The 13,722-nt window shown below is 42.7% G+C and overlaps 3 protein-coding genes across 4 annotated transcripts in view; 2 read left to right on the top strand and 1 right to left on the bottom strand.

Annotated features, from left to right (window-relative positions):
• The window catches only part of LOC121004486 (gastrula zinc finger protein XlCGF26.1-like), a 253,774-nt gene extending 244,583 nt beyond the window's left edge, over nt 1-9,191 (top strand). For both annotated transcript variants that reach the window (XM_040436735.1, XM_040436736.1), the window contains one exon: nt 7,659-9,191. In XM_040436735.1, coding sequence (XP_040292669.1) covers nt 7,659-9,004 — 1,346 coding nt within the window. In that variant the 3' untranslated portion in view covers nt 9,005-9,191. The remainder of the gene's footprint in view (nt 1-7,658) is intronic.
• LOC121004478 (oocyte zinc finger protein XlCOF7.1-like) overlaps nt 1-13,722 on the bottom strand; it is a 1,216,478-nt gene that overhangs the window by 173,469 nt on the left and 1,029,287 nt on the right. The gene's annotated exons all lie outside the window — the stretch shown is intronic.
• Nucleotides 1-13,722, top strand: part of LOC121004516 (zinc finger protein 300-like) — a 734,886-nt gene that overhangs the window by 6,162 nt on the left and 715,002 nt on the right. The window lies entirely within an intron of this gene.

The following is a 13,722-nucleotide window of genomic DNA, read 5'->3' as shown; positions in this document are numbered from 1 at the left end:
TGTTATGGACACTAAAATGGATAGATGTAGGATCGGTAATGGTCAAAATTTATGCACAGGATCTAAATTAAAAAATATCACGGAGGAAATGGGTTGGATTGATATTTCGAGAGTAATGCACCCCAAATTAAAAAAATACTCAGGTTTTTCAAAAACCCACAGGAGTTTATAACGGATTGATTTAGTTTTCACTAATAAAAAAGGTTAGATACGGACAGCGTGGAATATCAGATTACAATCAAGTTATTATAAGTCTAAAAACAACAAATAAGAAAATAAGACGCATGCACATACATTTAGGGTGGATAAACATAATGGGAGTACACGATAGGATTTCAAAAGAGATAGTGGAATATTTTGCTATGAATGAAGGTTCAGCAGCAATTAATATAGTATAGGAGGCCGCAAAGGCCTACATGAGAGGGATTTTTCTAAAATACACAATAAGTTATAAGAAAGGGATAAAGAAAAAAAATAACAGACCTGGAACAAGAAGCGGAAAAATATGAAAAAAAACTATATCGAAAACCCCATAGACAGTTGTTATGAAGAGTGGATAGAGAAGGTTGGTAAATTTGAAGATGAGCGGCTCCTATAGGCGGAACAACAAAAAGAAAATGATGTGAGGGCCAACAATATATATGCCCATATACCTGGAAAAAAACTAGCGGCATTGGTGGCGACGCAGAAAATAAATAAAAATCTATATTCATAGTCAATCAGATAAAACAGGACACAAAATTGCTGAATAAGCTACTAAAATAAAATTGATTAGAGAATACTTTGAAGATATGTATAGCAGTAGGATAAAAAAGAATGCGGGGCAAATACATCAGTTTCTAAAGGAAATAAATATTACTAGGTTAACAGTAGATCAACAAGGGAATTTGGAAGCCCCTATAAAGGCCTTGGAAGTGGAAGAAATATTATCTAGGGTTGCAAAAAAATAAGACCCCAGGAATAGATGTAATCCCGTTCGAGGTTTACGCCCAATATAAAGAGATACTAATACCAAAATTATTGAATATGTGGGACGACTCGATGAAGAGGGGAAAAATGCCAGACTCACTGAGAGAAGCCTTAATCACACTAATCCTAAAACCAGGTAAAGATCCAACTCCGCCGGATTCCTACCGACCTATTTCATTGATTAACACTAATAATAAAATATTGGCTGGGATCCTGGCAGCTAGAATTAGAAGTGTGGTTTCTGGACTTGTTCATGAGGATCAGACGGGATTTATGTCAGGTAAAACTACAACTAATAATATTATGCGCTATTTTGTGAACACCCAGCTTGAACCTACAAATTGTGGTGAAAGACTGATTGTCACTATAGATGCCTCAAAGGCATTTGATACGATAGAGTGGCCTTTCCTGATTGCAACATTGAAGAAGATGGGCTTCGGTGACAACTTTATCTCATGGGTAAGGTTGTTATACACGGAAATAACAGCAAAAGTGATATTAAATGGGGAATATTCCGATAAAATACACATAGGTAGGGGGGTAAGAAAGGGATGCCCACTTTCCCCACTACTTTTTGCTATAGCCATGGAGCCGTTAGCTGGTATGATTAGGCAAGATAAAGAATGTGTAGGATTTAGATACGGTGAACATGAGGAAAAGATTGCTCTATATGCAGATGACATTATGCTATTTGTAGGCTCACATGGATCACTTACGAAAAAATTTCAGGTATTTGATCAATATGGCAAACATGCAGGGTTAAATATAAACTAGTCTAAATCGGCCTGCGTCCCGATTGATTCTCTGAACAATTTTATACCAGGACCACTGGAAATTAAGAGAATGGAGGAACCCGTCAAATATCTGTGTATTCAAATAACTCCAAACCCCAATGGACATGTTAAACTGAATGTGATTCCTAAAATACAAGAGATTAGGAAAAAAATAGAGGAGTGGAAAAGATTATACGTCTCGATGACGGGTCGCATATCTCTGGTAAAAATGTGTCTATTACCCTCCCTGTATTATATTCTATGGAATTCACCTGTAATAATCCCCAAAAAAATATTTAAAATACTAGCCAGTCTCTTAATGGATCTGATATAGCGAGGGGAAAAAACAAGGCTAAAAGCAGAAATATTGTGTATTCATGAGAAGGAGGGTGGATTATCAGTGCCAGACCTGGAACTCTACTTTATGTCTGGACATATAAAAAACATGATAACGTGGAGTAATACGCTAAGATATAAGGCTATGATTGAAGGGATAAATCCTAGGCTAAAGAACTGTACTATCTTCCAGATACTAGAAGCTGACACAACAGGGTCGTAAGATACCGCTATTTCAGCTGATGGACAGAGTCTGGAGGCAGGCAAGAGCATTATGGAATCAATCCGGACTCCATGCCGATACTTTGTTGTGGGAGAATACCCAACTCTTAGAACTCAAGCTAATTAAACAGAAAATATGGTGGAAACATGGAGTTTATAAATTAGGGCAAGTATGGAGACAGGGGAATGTAAGACTATATGAGGATCTCAAAAAGGAGCATGAATTCGGCAATATAGACCTGAGGTTCTATTACCTTCAATTAAAAAATGCACTACGAGTAGTGCTAGGAAAAGATACTCAAATTGACATTTCTCCACAGCCGTTAGTAAATATCTCTAAATTGACACCAGGGGGAAGATTAGTATCTAAAATATATCAATGCTTATTACAGCAAAAGACTAAGAAGAGAGCAGGTATTAGTTTAATGCATAAATGGAAAGATGATATAAGCTCTCAGCGAGAAGAGTTTTGGTGTATGGCTATACAAGAAAAAAATAGGATCTCAAAGAACTTTTCATATAGGATTACTCAATTCAATATACTATACCGCTTATATTATTCCCCAAGGATATTAATGAAGTGCTATAAACCTAAAATCTTTAGCTGTCCAAAATGTCGGGAAGTTAGGGTGGACGATGTTCACATACTTTGGTTATGTATAAAAACCCAAGAGTTTTGGGCAAAGGTAAATGATAGGATAGAACAATATCACAGGATTAAAATTCCCCCAGAAATTTGAGATATGTATATTGGGGGTGATGGAAAAAATTTACACCCCTCAACATCGAGAAGTCATTTCCAAACTTTTGTTTCAAGCAAGGAAATGCATTGGGGAGGTAGTGCTGTGCCCACGGTCAGGGAATGGGAGAGGTCCACTAGAATCTCACTTGCCATAGAGGAGTTTCATCTGGCAAATATTAAGAAAAAACAGAAATTCACTAGAATATGGCAGAAATGGTTAATAAAGTGATCTCCATATGTGAAAACGGACGAGGTGCGCTGGTGCTGTGGGGGAGTTGGAGAGAGAGAGAGAGAGGAGGAATTTATTTTCTTCTTTTTTTTTTTTTTCTACCATATGGGAAAAGATTTGGGGTGGAGTAAGGGGGGGCAATAAAAAATAATTTAGAAATGATAATTACAATGTTACGAAATTAAAAGATTGTTACAATTAATTGTATTATTGAAAAGAAAATAAAGAAATATTTATAAAAAAAAAAAAAAAGAAGACCACTAAGGCTATGTTCACATCAGCGTTCAACCTTTCCATTCTCCTGCTCCGTTATAGGAGCAGGAAAACGGAAAAGACGAGCCGAGCGGAGCCTACGGACCTCATAGACCCCCATAGACTATAATGGGGTCCGTTAGGTTTCCGCTCAGAAGATGATTTTGGAGCGGAGACAAAAGTCCTGCATGCAGGACTTTTGTCTCCGCTCCAAAATCATCTTCTGAGCGGAAACCTAACGGACCCCATTATAGTCTATGGGGGTCTATGAGGTCCGTAGGGGGTCCCATTATAGTGTTCATCTGAGGGGTTAGGTCAATTTCTACTTTACTTTTCTTTTTTTCCTTATTTCTTACAATATTTTTTTTTAACTTTATTTTGGGAAAATTATGCTTTTTTTTAATTCAACTTGAAACTTATTTTTTTTACTTCTTTTTTCGCTTTATTTTTTTTCTCCCACTCTGGGACTTTAACTTTTGGGGGTCTGATCCCCTTTACAATGCATGACAATACTTCTGTATTGTAATGTATTGGCTGTAAGTGTATTACACAGTGTAATACATAGGGGTGGATCTCACAGGCTGTCACAGAAGGCAGCCCCGATGCCTAAGGAAGATATCCGGCTGCCGCCCAAGCGATCGTGTCCCTGTCACAGCAGCATGGGGACCCGATAGCAACCCCGCACCCAGCAAGATCCTGCACGTGCCGCGGTCAGCACTTACCGTGGCAGTGCTAGGGTTAATGCGCCGGCATCGGTGTTTTTACCAATGCCGGCTCATACAGCAGGGGTCGGGCTATCAGTGACTGCCAGACCCCTGCCGCTGATCGGTCGGGCGCAGCACCTGCACCCACCCGATAAGCACGCCCTATATGTACGGCGCTGGTCCTTAAGTCATGGGCACCAGCGCCGTACATGTACGGCGCAGGTCCTTATGGGGTTAAAGTGTTTTTGTATATGTAACAATATACAGTAGAAGATATGGTAACACTGATTACTTTGGTGTATATATAAGGGAGAGTTCACATCTCGATTTCATTTTCCGTTCTTCTGAGCCATCAGAACAGAAAAAAAACTGGATCCTGTAAAAAAAAAAGCAAAAAAAAAAAAAGATCCTGTTGCACACTTGACATCTGTTTGAGCTATTTCCTCCTGATATTTTTTAGCCAGAAAAAAGTGCCGCATAAAGTTTATTTTTTTCCCCTGTTCTGACAGATCAGGCCCCTTTCACACAAACGATCCTGATTAGGTCCGGATGCGTTCAGGGTGCGTTCAGGAAAACTGTCACCATCTCGCAAGCAATAGCAGTCAGTTTTGTCTGCAATTGCGTTCAGTGGTTCAGTTTTTATCGCGCGGGTGAAATGCGCATTGATGCGTTTTTCACACGCGTGATAAAAAACGAAATGTTTACAAACAACATCTCCTATTCACTTCTATGGGGCCAGCGTTGCATGAAAAACACAGAATATAGAACATGCTGCGATTTTCACGCAACGCACAAGTGATGTGTGAAAAACAACGCTCATGTACACAGCCCCATTGAAATGAATAGGTCCGGATTCCGTGCAGGCGCAATGCGTTCGCATCACGCAATGCACTCACACGGAAATCACGCTTGTGTGAAAGGGGCCTCAGAAGAATCGCAAATAAAAAAGAGCTGTGAACTCTCCCTTACCTTGTATGTGACTACTATACTGTGAAGAGGTGTGTCTTATTGTTTATCGGTGTATAGTCTTTCGGGCTAATATTTTGTTTACTGTTAGATTGTGGTCCGTTTGCTACCACTGTCAGTCAGTTGATTGAAATTTGCTCCATGCCTTGTAATTTGTATGGAATTTTTTTATATAGAGATGTAAAAACATCAATATTAGGCCTCATGCACACGACCGTATTTTTTTGCGGTCCGCAAAAACGGGTTCCGTTTTTCCGTGATCCGTGACCGTTTTTTCGTCCGTGGGTCTTCCTTGATTTTTGGAGGATCCACGGACATGAAAAAAAAGTCGTTTTGGTGTCCGCCTGGCCGTGCGGAGCCAAACGGATCCGTCCTGAATTACAATGCAAGTCATTGGGGACGGATCCGTTTGACGTTGACACAATATGGTGCAATTTCAAACGGATCCGTCCCCCATTGACTTTCAATGTAAAGTCAGGAGTTAATATACCATCGGATCTGAGTTTTCTCCAATCCGATGGTATATTTTAACTTGAAGCGTCCCCATCACCATGGGAACGCCTCTACGTTAGAATATACTGTCGGATATGAGTTAGATCTGAAACTCAAATCCGACAGTATATTCTAACACAGAGGCGTTCCCATTGTGATGGGGACGCTTCGGGTTAGAATACACTAAAAGAACTGTGTACATGACTGCCCCCTGCTGCCTGGTAGGTGCTGCCAGGCAGCAGGGGGCAGCCCCCCCCCTGTAGTTAACACATTGGTGGCCAGTGCGGCCGGCCCCTCCTCCCCTGTAGTTAACTCATTGGTGGCCAGTGGGCCCCCCCTCCCCTGTAGTTAACTCATTGGTGGCCAGTGGGCCCCCCTCCCTCCCCTGTAGTTAACTCGTTGGTGGCCAGTGGGCCCCCCTCCCTCCCCTGTAGTTAACTCGTTGGTGGCCAGTTGGCCCCCCCTCCCTCCCCTGTAGTTAACTCGTTGGTGGCCAGTGGGCCCCCCCTCCCTCCCCTGTAGTTAACTCGTTGGTGGCCAGTGGGCCCCCCTCCCTCCCCTGTAGTTAACTCGTTGGTGGCCAGTGGGCCCCCCTCCCTCCCCTGTAGTTAACTCGTTGGTGGCCAGTGGCCCCCCCCCCTCCCTCCCCTGTAGTTAACTCGTTGGTGGCCAGTGGGCCCTCTCCCCTCCCTCCCCCTCCTAATTAAAATCTCCCCCCCTATCATTGGTGGCAGCGGAGAGTACCGATCGGAGTCCCAGTTTAATCGCTGGGGCTCCGATCGGTAACCATGGCAACCAGGATGCTACTGCAGTCCCGGTTGCCATGGTTACTTAGCAATTTGTAGAAGCATTATACTTACCTGCGAGGTCCGATGTCTGCGTCCGGCCGGGAGCTCCTCCTACTGGTAAGTGACAGGTCTGTGCGGCGCATTGCTTAATGACCTGTCACTTACCAGTAGGAGGAGCTCCCGGCCGGACGCAGACATCGGAGCTCGCAGGTAAGTATAATGCTTCTACAAATTGCTAAGTAACCATGGCAACCGGGACTGCAGTAGCGTCCTGGTTGCCATGGTTACCGATCGGAGCCCCAGCGATTAAACTGGGACTCCAATCGGTACTCTCCGCTGCCACCAATGATAGGGGGGGACATTTTAATTAGGAGGGGGAGGGAGGGGAGAGGGCCCACTGGCCACCAACGAGTTAAGTACAGGGGAGGGAGGGGGGGTTCCCACTGGCCACCAACGAGTTAACTACAGGGGAGGGAGGGGGGCCGGCCGCACTGGCCACCAATGAGTTAACTACAGGGGAGGGGGGGGCCCACTGGCCACCAATGAGTTAACTACAGGGGAGGGGGGGGGGCGGCCGCACTGGCCACCATTGAGTTAACTACAGGGGAGGGAGGGGGGGGGGGGCTGGCCACCAATGTGTTAACTACAGGGGGGGGGGCTGCCCCCTGCTGCCTGGCAGCACCTGCCAGGCAGCAGGGGGCAGTCATGTACACAGTTCTTTTAGTATATTCTAACCTGAAGCGTCCCCATCACCATGGGAACGCCTCTGTGTTAGAATATACTGTCGGTTCTGAGTTTTCACGAAGTGAAAACTCAGCTCTGAAAAAGCTTTTATGCAGACGGATCTTCGGATCCGTCTGTAACCTACGGCCACGGATCACGGACACGGATGCCAATCTTGTGTGCATCCGTGTTCTTTCACGGACCCATTGACTTGAATGGGTCCGTGAACCGTTGTCCGTCAAAAAAATAGGACAGGTCATATTTTTTTGACGGACAGGATACACGGATCACGGTCTCGGCTGCAAAACGGTGCATTTTCAGATTTTTCCACGGACCCATTGAAAGTCAATGGGTCCGCGAAGGAAAACGGCACAACGGCCACGGATGCACACAACGGTCGTGTGCATGAGGCCTTAAGGTTACAATACCTAAAACTAATAAAATAGGCTTTATTCTTGGCAGATGACTGTACCCGGAGCTCGGAGGAATATCTGATACCTTCAGATTTTAAACCAGATGATCATGGTATCACAGAAGATTCATATGAACAGTATGTCATTATCTCAGATATACCTTCAGACCTTTACAACAAAGATCCGTCATCTGATCCTTTTCACCAGGTCCGATCTTCTGATTCATCACAGACTGTTAAGCAAAATAAACGTTACAAGAGTGGTGAACATCAGAGACCCCACACAGGGGAAAAGCCATTTTCATGTTCATATTGTGGGAAATGCTTTAACCATAAATCAGCTGTTGTTATGCATGAGAGAATTCACACAGGGGAGAAGCCATTTTCATGTTTGGAATGTGGAAAACGTTTTTACCAAAAATCTGATCTTACGCAACATGAGAGAATTCACACAGGGGAGAAACCATATTCTTGTTCAGAATGTGGAAAACGTTTTAATCATAAATCCGATCTTGTTAAACATAAGAGAATACACACAGGAGAGAAGCCATTTTCATGCTCAGAATGTGGAAAGCGTTTTAACCATAAAGCAGATCTTGTTAAACATGAGAGAATTCACACAGGGGAGAAGCCATTTTTATGTTCAAAATGTGGGAAATGTTTTATAGATAAATCATACCTTACCATACATCAGAGAATTCACACTGGGGAGAAGCCATTTTCGTGTGCAGAATGTGGAAAACGGTTTAGCCATAAATCGGTTCTTTCTAAACATCAGAGAATTCACACAGGGGAGAAGCCATTTTCATGTTCAGAATGTGGGAAATATTATAGATTTGAAGCAAGTCTTATCGCGCATCAGAGAACTCACACAGGGGAGAAGCCATTTTCCTGTTCAGAATGTGGGAAATGTTTCACCCACAGAACAAGTCTTGTTGCACATCAGAGAATTCACACAGGGGCGAAACCATTTTTGTGTTCAGAATGTGGGAAATGTTTTAACCAAAAGTCAAATCTTGTTAATCACGAAAGAATTCATAGAGGGGAGAAGCCATTATCATGTCCAGAATGTGGGAAATGCTTTAACCAGAAATCAACCCTCGTGGCCCATCAGAGAATTCACACAGGGGAAAGGCCATTTTCATGTTCAGAATGTGGGAAGCGTTTTAACCAAAAGTCAAAACTTGTTGATCATGAAAGGAATCATAGAGGGGAGAAGCCATTTTCATGTTCAGAATGTGGCAAGTGCTTTAACCGTAAATCGGATCTTGTTAGACATCAGAGAATTCACACAGGGGTGAAACCATTTTCATGCCCGGAATGTGGGAAATGTTTTTCTCAAAAATCAACTCTTGTTGACCATCAAAAAATTCATAGAGGAGCGGGGCCATTTTGAAAGTGTTTTAGCCAAAATTCAGCTCTAGTTGCTTATCAAATAACTTGCAGAGGAAAAACATGTTCATGTCCATAATGTAGTAAATGTTCTAACTACAAATTAGATCTTAAACATTATAGAATCAGGGAAGTAGCTTATTTATTTTTAAAGGGGTAATTCCATCTGGGACATTTATGGCATATCCTATAAGCATGGGTTCCACCTCTGAGAACTGCACCTATCTCAATATCAGGGCCCTGCTATGAACAGAAAGCAGGCCACATAGACCTGATGTACATTTACTGCTATGGGACTTCTGCACTCGATTATTTTACGAGTTCCCATAAAAGTGAATAGAGAGCAATCTTTGCATGCCACCTATCCATTCGCTGCTATTAGACTTCCAAAAATGGTCGAGCCAGAGTGTGGCCATGCAACAACAAATCCAAATATTACACCTATATATAATTTGTGTGCATAGAATATGTTATATTTAAAGCAATATGTCACTAGCTTTAAAGGCTATGTACACTTTTTATTATTGAATTGTACTCATTTTGAGCTAATAATGATTTTTTTACAGTTAGTATTTATTAAAAATTTTGAACCGCTGTCCTTGTACAGCCTTGAGTTTCTCTAATCTGAATTTTCACTCTGTTCCATCAGGCAGCTGATGGCTCCTTATCTCTGTCTTTATAAACTCTAATTATAGCTCAATTCTTATCTTTCTGATAAGAATGTGGCTTAAATAAGTGTTAATGACCTCTTAGTAACTTAGAGATAAGGCTTATTAGATGACTGGCACAAAGTGAAAGTAAAAAGTACCATTCACACAGCTAGACAAACCGTTAACCCTTTGTAACAGAACGGCTCAATATTTTTAATAAAGACCAATTGAAAAAATTGTATAATTGTACATAGCCGTAAGCTGCCATTTGTGAATGTGACAGATCCCTTTAGTACAGTGTAGGGTCATTTTTATAGTTTGTGGTCTCTAAGATCAGGCAGCACAAACCAGACGACCGATTCCCTTTATCTTATATAACTCTGTATCTAAACATTTTAATATCAGTCGTTAATAAATATCAGTTTTTTGGGTCGATGTCTCTCAATTCTTTAGATGATAAGATATTCCCTTAGAACTTACAGAGCTGGTGGTCGCTGTGTGTATAAACGGTGAGGGAAGAGTTACACCATTTCTGCTCTTTGAACATGATCCTTTCATAGGAGATAATCGTATGAACCATATACCACTGAGCCAGACCAAGCAGTGTATACTTCCATCTCATCGTAATAGTTCTGCTTGCTCGGAAAAGGCTGACATAACGAGATACATGTCTGATGTTACTGTCTTGTATCATGTAAGTTAGATGTGGAGTTTTCTGGCTCCTTCCAGTAAGAAGCCAGATGTAGCAGAGGGACAGGACACAGGTGTAGATAACAGACTGGAATAAAGAGTGGTCAGATGGATGGAGCAAGCTGTATAACTTAAGGTCTTAGTAGACCGGTGTTAAGAACTAGGCCAGGGATCAGCAACCCCAGGCACTCCAGCTCTTCCAAAGCTACAACTCCCAGAATCTGTCTTTCACTTTATGGGAGTTACATGAACAACCAAGTACATGTTCATGCAGGGAGTTGTAGTTTCACAGCAGCTGTAGTGCCGAAGGTTTCTGATCCCTGAGCTAGGCAATAAACTGTCTACAAACAGAAAGGTCAGGTTCCAGGTGAAGAACAAATAACGGCATACAAGTTCAGGGAAAAGTTAGTAGGCAGAGTTCAGGAACTGAGAATGGTCATACACAGGCAATCACTGTAAAAGTATAGCAGGCTACAAGCAAAAACGAAGCAGACTTGATCTGAAACTCAGGCTCTTCATGGGAGATGTGCCTGACTTATATAGACCTCTGATAACCGCATTTTGGAAATAGCCAATGGAAGTTAAAGCTACAAAAGCACAGCACAGCACAGAAGAAGTCACCTCTTACAAGAAGAAGCTGGAGGATGTGGTCAAAACCCCAATGATGCCAGAGAAGCACAACATTTACTTGGCAACAAGCACTGATCACTGCAAGGATGTGAGAGGACATTGTTGGAAAGATATAGTACTGTTCATGACAGTTACCACTGCTCTTCAAAGAGAAGAACCAACAGGTATACCCCAGGAGTACTTGATGCTGAATATTGGACCAACTGAGTTATCAAGTTGTTTAGTTCAGTCTAAAAGGTACAAAAACTTGGACAGAACCATATTAAATACAGAGACAGTTTTCATTCTTTTGCATATGTCGCATTCAGAAAGTCTTCAGATCTTTTCACATTTTATGTTGCTCCTTGTGCTAAAATAAGTTTTAAAAAAATCAAGGTTTCCCCATCATTCTGCACTCAGTACCCCATAATGAGAAAGTAAAAACATAATGTTAGACATTTTTGGACATAAGTATTCAGACCCTTCGCTGCCAATTGGCACTGCCAATTCTCTTGATCATCTTTGAGATGTTTCTACATCTTGATTGGAGTCACCTGTGGTAAACTCAGTTGATAAGACATAATTTGGGAAGACACAGCCCTGTCTATATAAGGTCTCATAGTTGACAATGCATATCAGAGCAAAAACCAAGTGGTAGAAAGAACTGACAGTAGAGGTCAGAGACAGGATTGTGTGGAGGCACATTTACGCTGCACAAAAAGTTCCCAAGAGCACAGTGGAAGACGTTTGGAATAACCAGGTCTCTTCCTAGAGCTGGCCACCCCACCAAACTAAGTAACCCGGGGAAAAGTGCCCTGGAGAAGAGAGGTGACCAAGAACCCAATGGTCACTAGTTGCGTAATCAGACTATCATTGGAATCCAGTATAATACCCTTCTGGGTCTTGGTACACGTCACATATTTTTGACAAAACACATGTCCCTGCCCAAGAAAACCATACATGAGGTATTTTTTTATGCTACCTATGGTAGACAACAAATAAATAAAAAAATGTTTGATTTTTAATGTTACATTTGATAAACAACTTCCATACGGGTGCTCCACTCACCCAGGCACCTGTGTCCTATTATTCATTGACTCTCACCTCATTTTGCAGTACTGCATGGGTTAATCCTCCTTTACTCTGTTTTCAGCTGCTTCTTAAAAGTGCTAATCAGCTCTGCTATATTGTATATGCACTGTTGTTTGTCCCACTCCTTACCTGAGCTATAGGTTAAGCTAGCTTGCTATTTCTGACAAAGGCGCGTTTGGTCTTGTTATCTATCTTTGTACCGACTTCTGCCATGATTCCTGGATTCTGACCCCTGTACATTTTGGAAGTTCACAAGCTGGGACCGGAGCGACAGTGGTGGACCAAAGAAGCCTGAATCAAGCGGTGGGGAGCAGGTAAGTATGCTTCCTTCCACAGGTACAGCAAGAAGGAGGGCTGTCTAAAAGTGTTCGAAAAGCTGTACAAACCCTTTAAGGCTAGGTGGTAACAGAGTTTACTTGAGGTGCAGAACTTTTAAGGTTATGCACAGTGAAGGGACCAGCGTCTCCCTGAGACCTAGAAGCAACACATGCACAAACGAGAAAACAGGAGGACTTAGATTGAGATAAGGGGGAAGTAGAGGATGTTGGAAGCTCAAGGTGAGGCACCTGATTCCTGACCTCCAGGGAGGTTGTTTGTTCCTTCTGGGCTTCGGCACAAGGTGTTCAAGGAACATCATGATACTGTCCTTGCGGGTCACCCTGGGAGAAGATCCACTGTGGATCTTATTTCCCAGAGAGTCTGGTGGCCAGGTTTATGTAAACGTGTGGAGGGTTATGTGGCAGCCTGTGAGACCTGTGTACATGCCAAGGTGACTCATACTCAGCCTTCAGGATCTCTTCTTCCTTTGTCCATCCCATCCCATCCCTGGACGCATTTGTACATGGACTTCATCACTGATTTGCCTAGTTCTTCTGGGAAGACAGTGATTTTGGTGGTGGTGGACCGCTTCAGTAAGCTGGTACACTTTATACCATTATCAGGTTTGCCCAATTCCAAAACTCTCGCTATCTGACAGGTCTTTCTGTGTTTCCTTTCTGTTTGTTGTTGTGGGCAGGATTCCACCTCTCCACAGGTTCTGCTCGTTAGCTGTTTAAGAGGCTCTATTTAAGTCCGCCTCTTACTGCTGACTTTGCGGTTGATATATTTTCCTTATGGAGTTCTATACTGGTTGTTTGTGGATCCTCTACTTCCCGTGACCCCCCGTACCGGCGATCGCCGCAAACTGCAGGTCAATTCAGACCTGCAGTTTGCGGCTTTTCATGTTGCGGCGGGCGATGGTGCCATCGGGTCCCCGTGGGGCTGTAGGTGGGACCCGATGGCAGTGAAGGCAGCGCGATGCCTTCCTTTGGCATCGCGCTACCTTCCTGTGACGAGCCTGTGATGTCCAGCCACCTGGATCTCACAGGCCGGAATCTATATGAGTAATATTCATTGTATTACTCATACAGCCAATGCATTCCAATACAGAAGTATTGGAATGCATTGTAAAGGATTAGACCCCCAAAAGTTGAAGTCCCAAAGTGGGACAAAAAATAAAGTGAAAAAAAAGTTGAAAATATAAAGTTTCCCCCCCCAAAAATTCAAAATTTCAAGTAAAACTAAACAAAAACGTCATTTTCCCCAAATAAAGTTAACAGAAATTGGTAAAAAATAGGGGGGGGGGGGAGTAGAAATATTAGGTATCGCCGCATCCATATCGACCGGCTCTATAAACATATCA

This window comes from Bufo bufo, chromosome 6 (assembly GCF_905171765.1).
Source record: "Bufo bufo chromosome 6, aBufBuf1.1, whole genome shotgun sequence".
Taxonomy (NCBI): Eukaryota; Metazoa; Chordata; class Amphibia; order Anura; family Bufonidae; genus Bufo; species Bufo bufo.
Note: the sequence above shows the minus strand (reverse complement) of the source record. Positions and strands in the feature narration are given on the sequence as shown.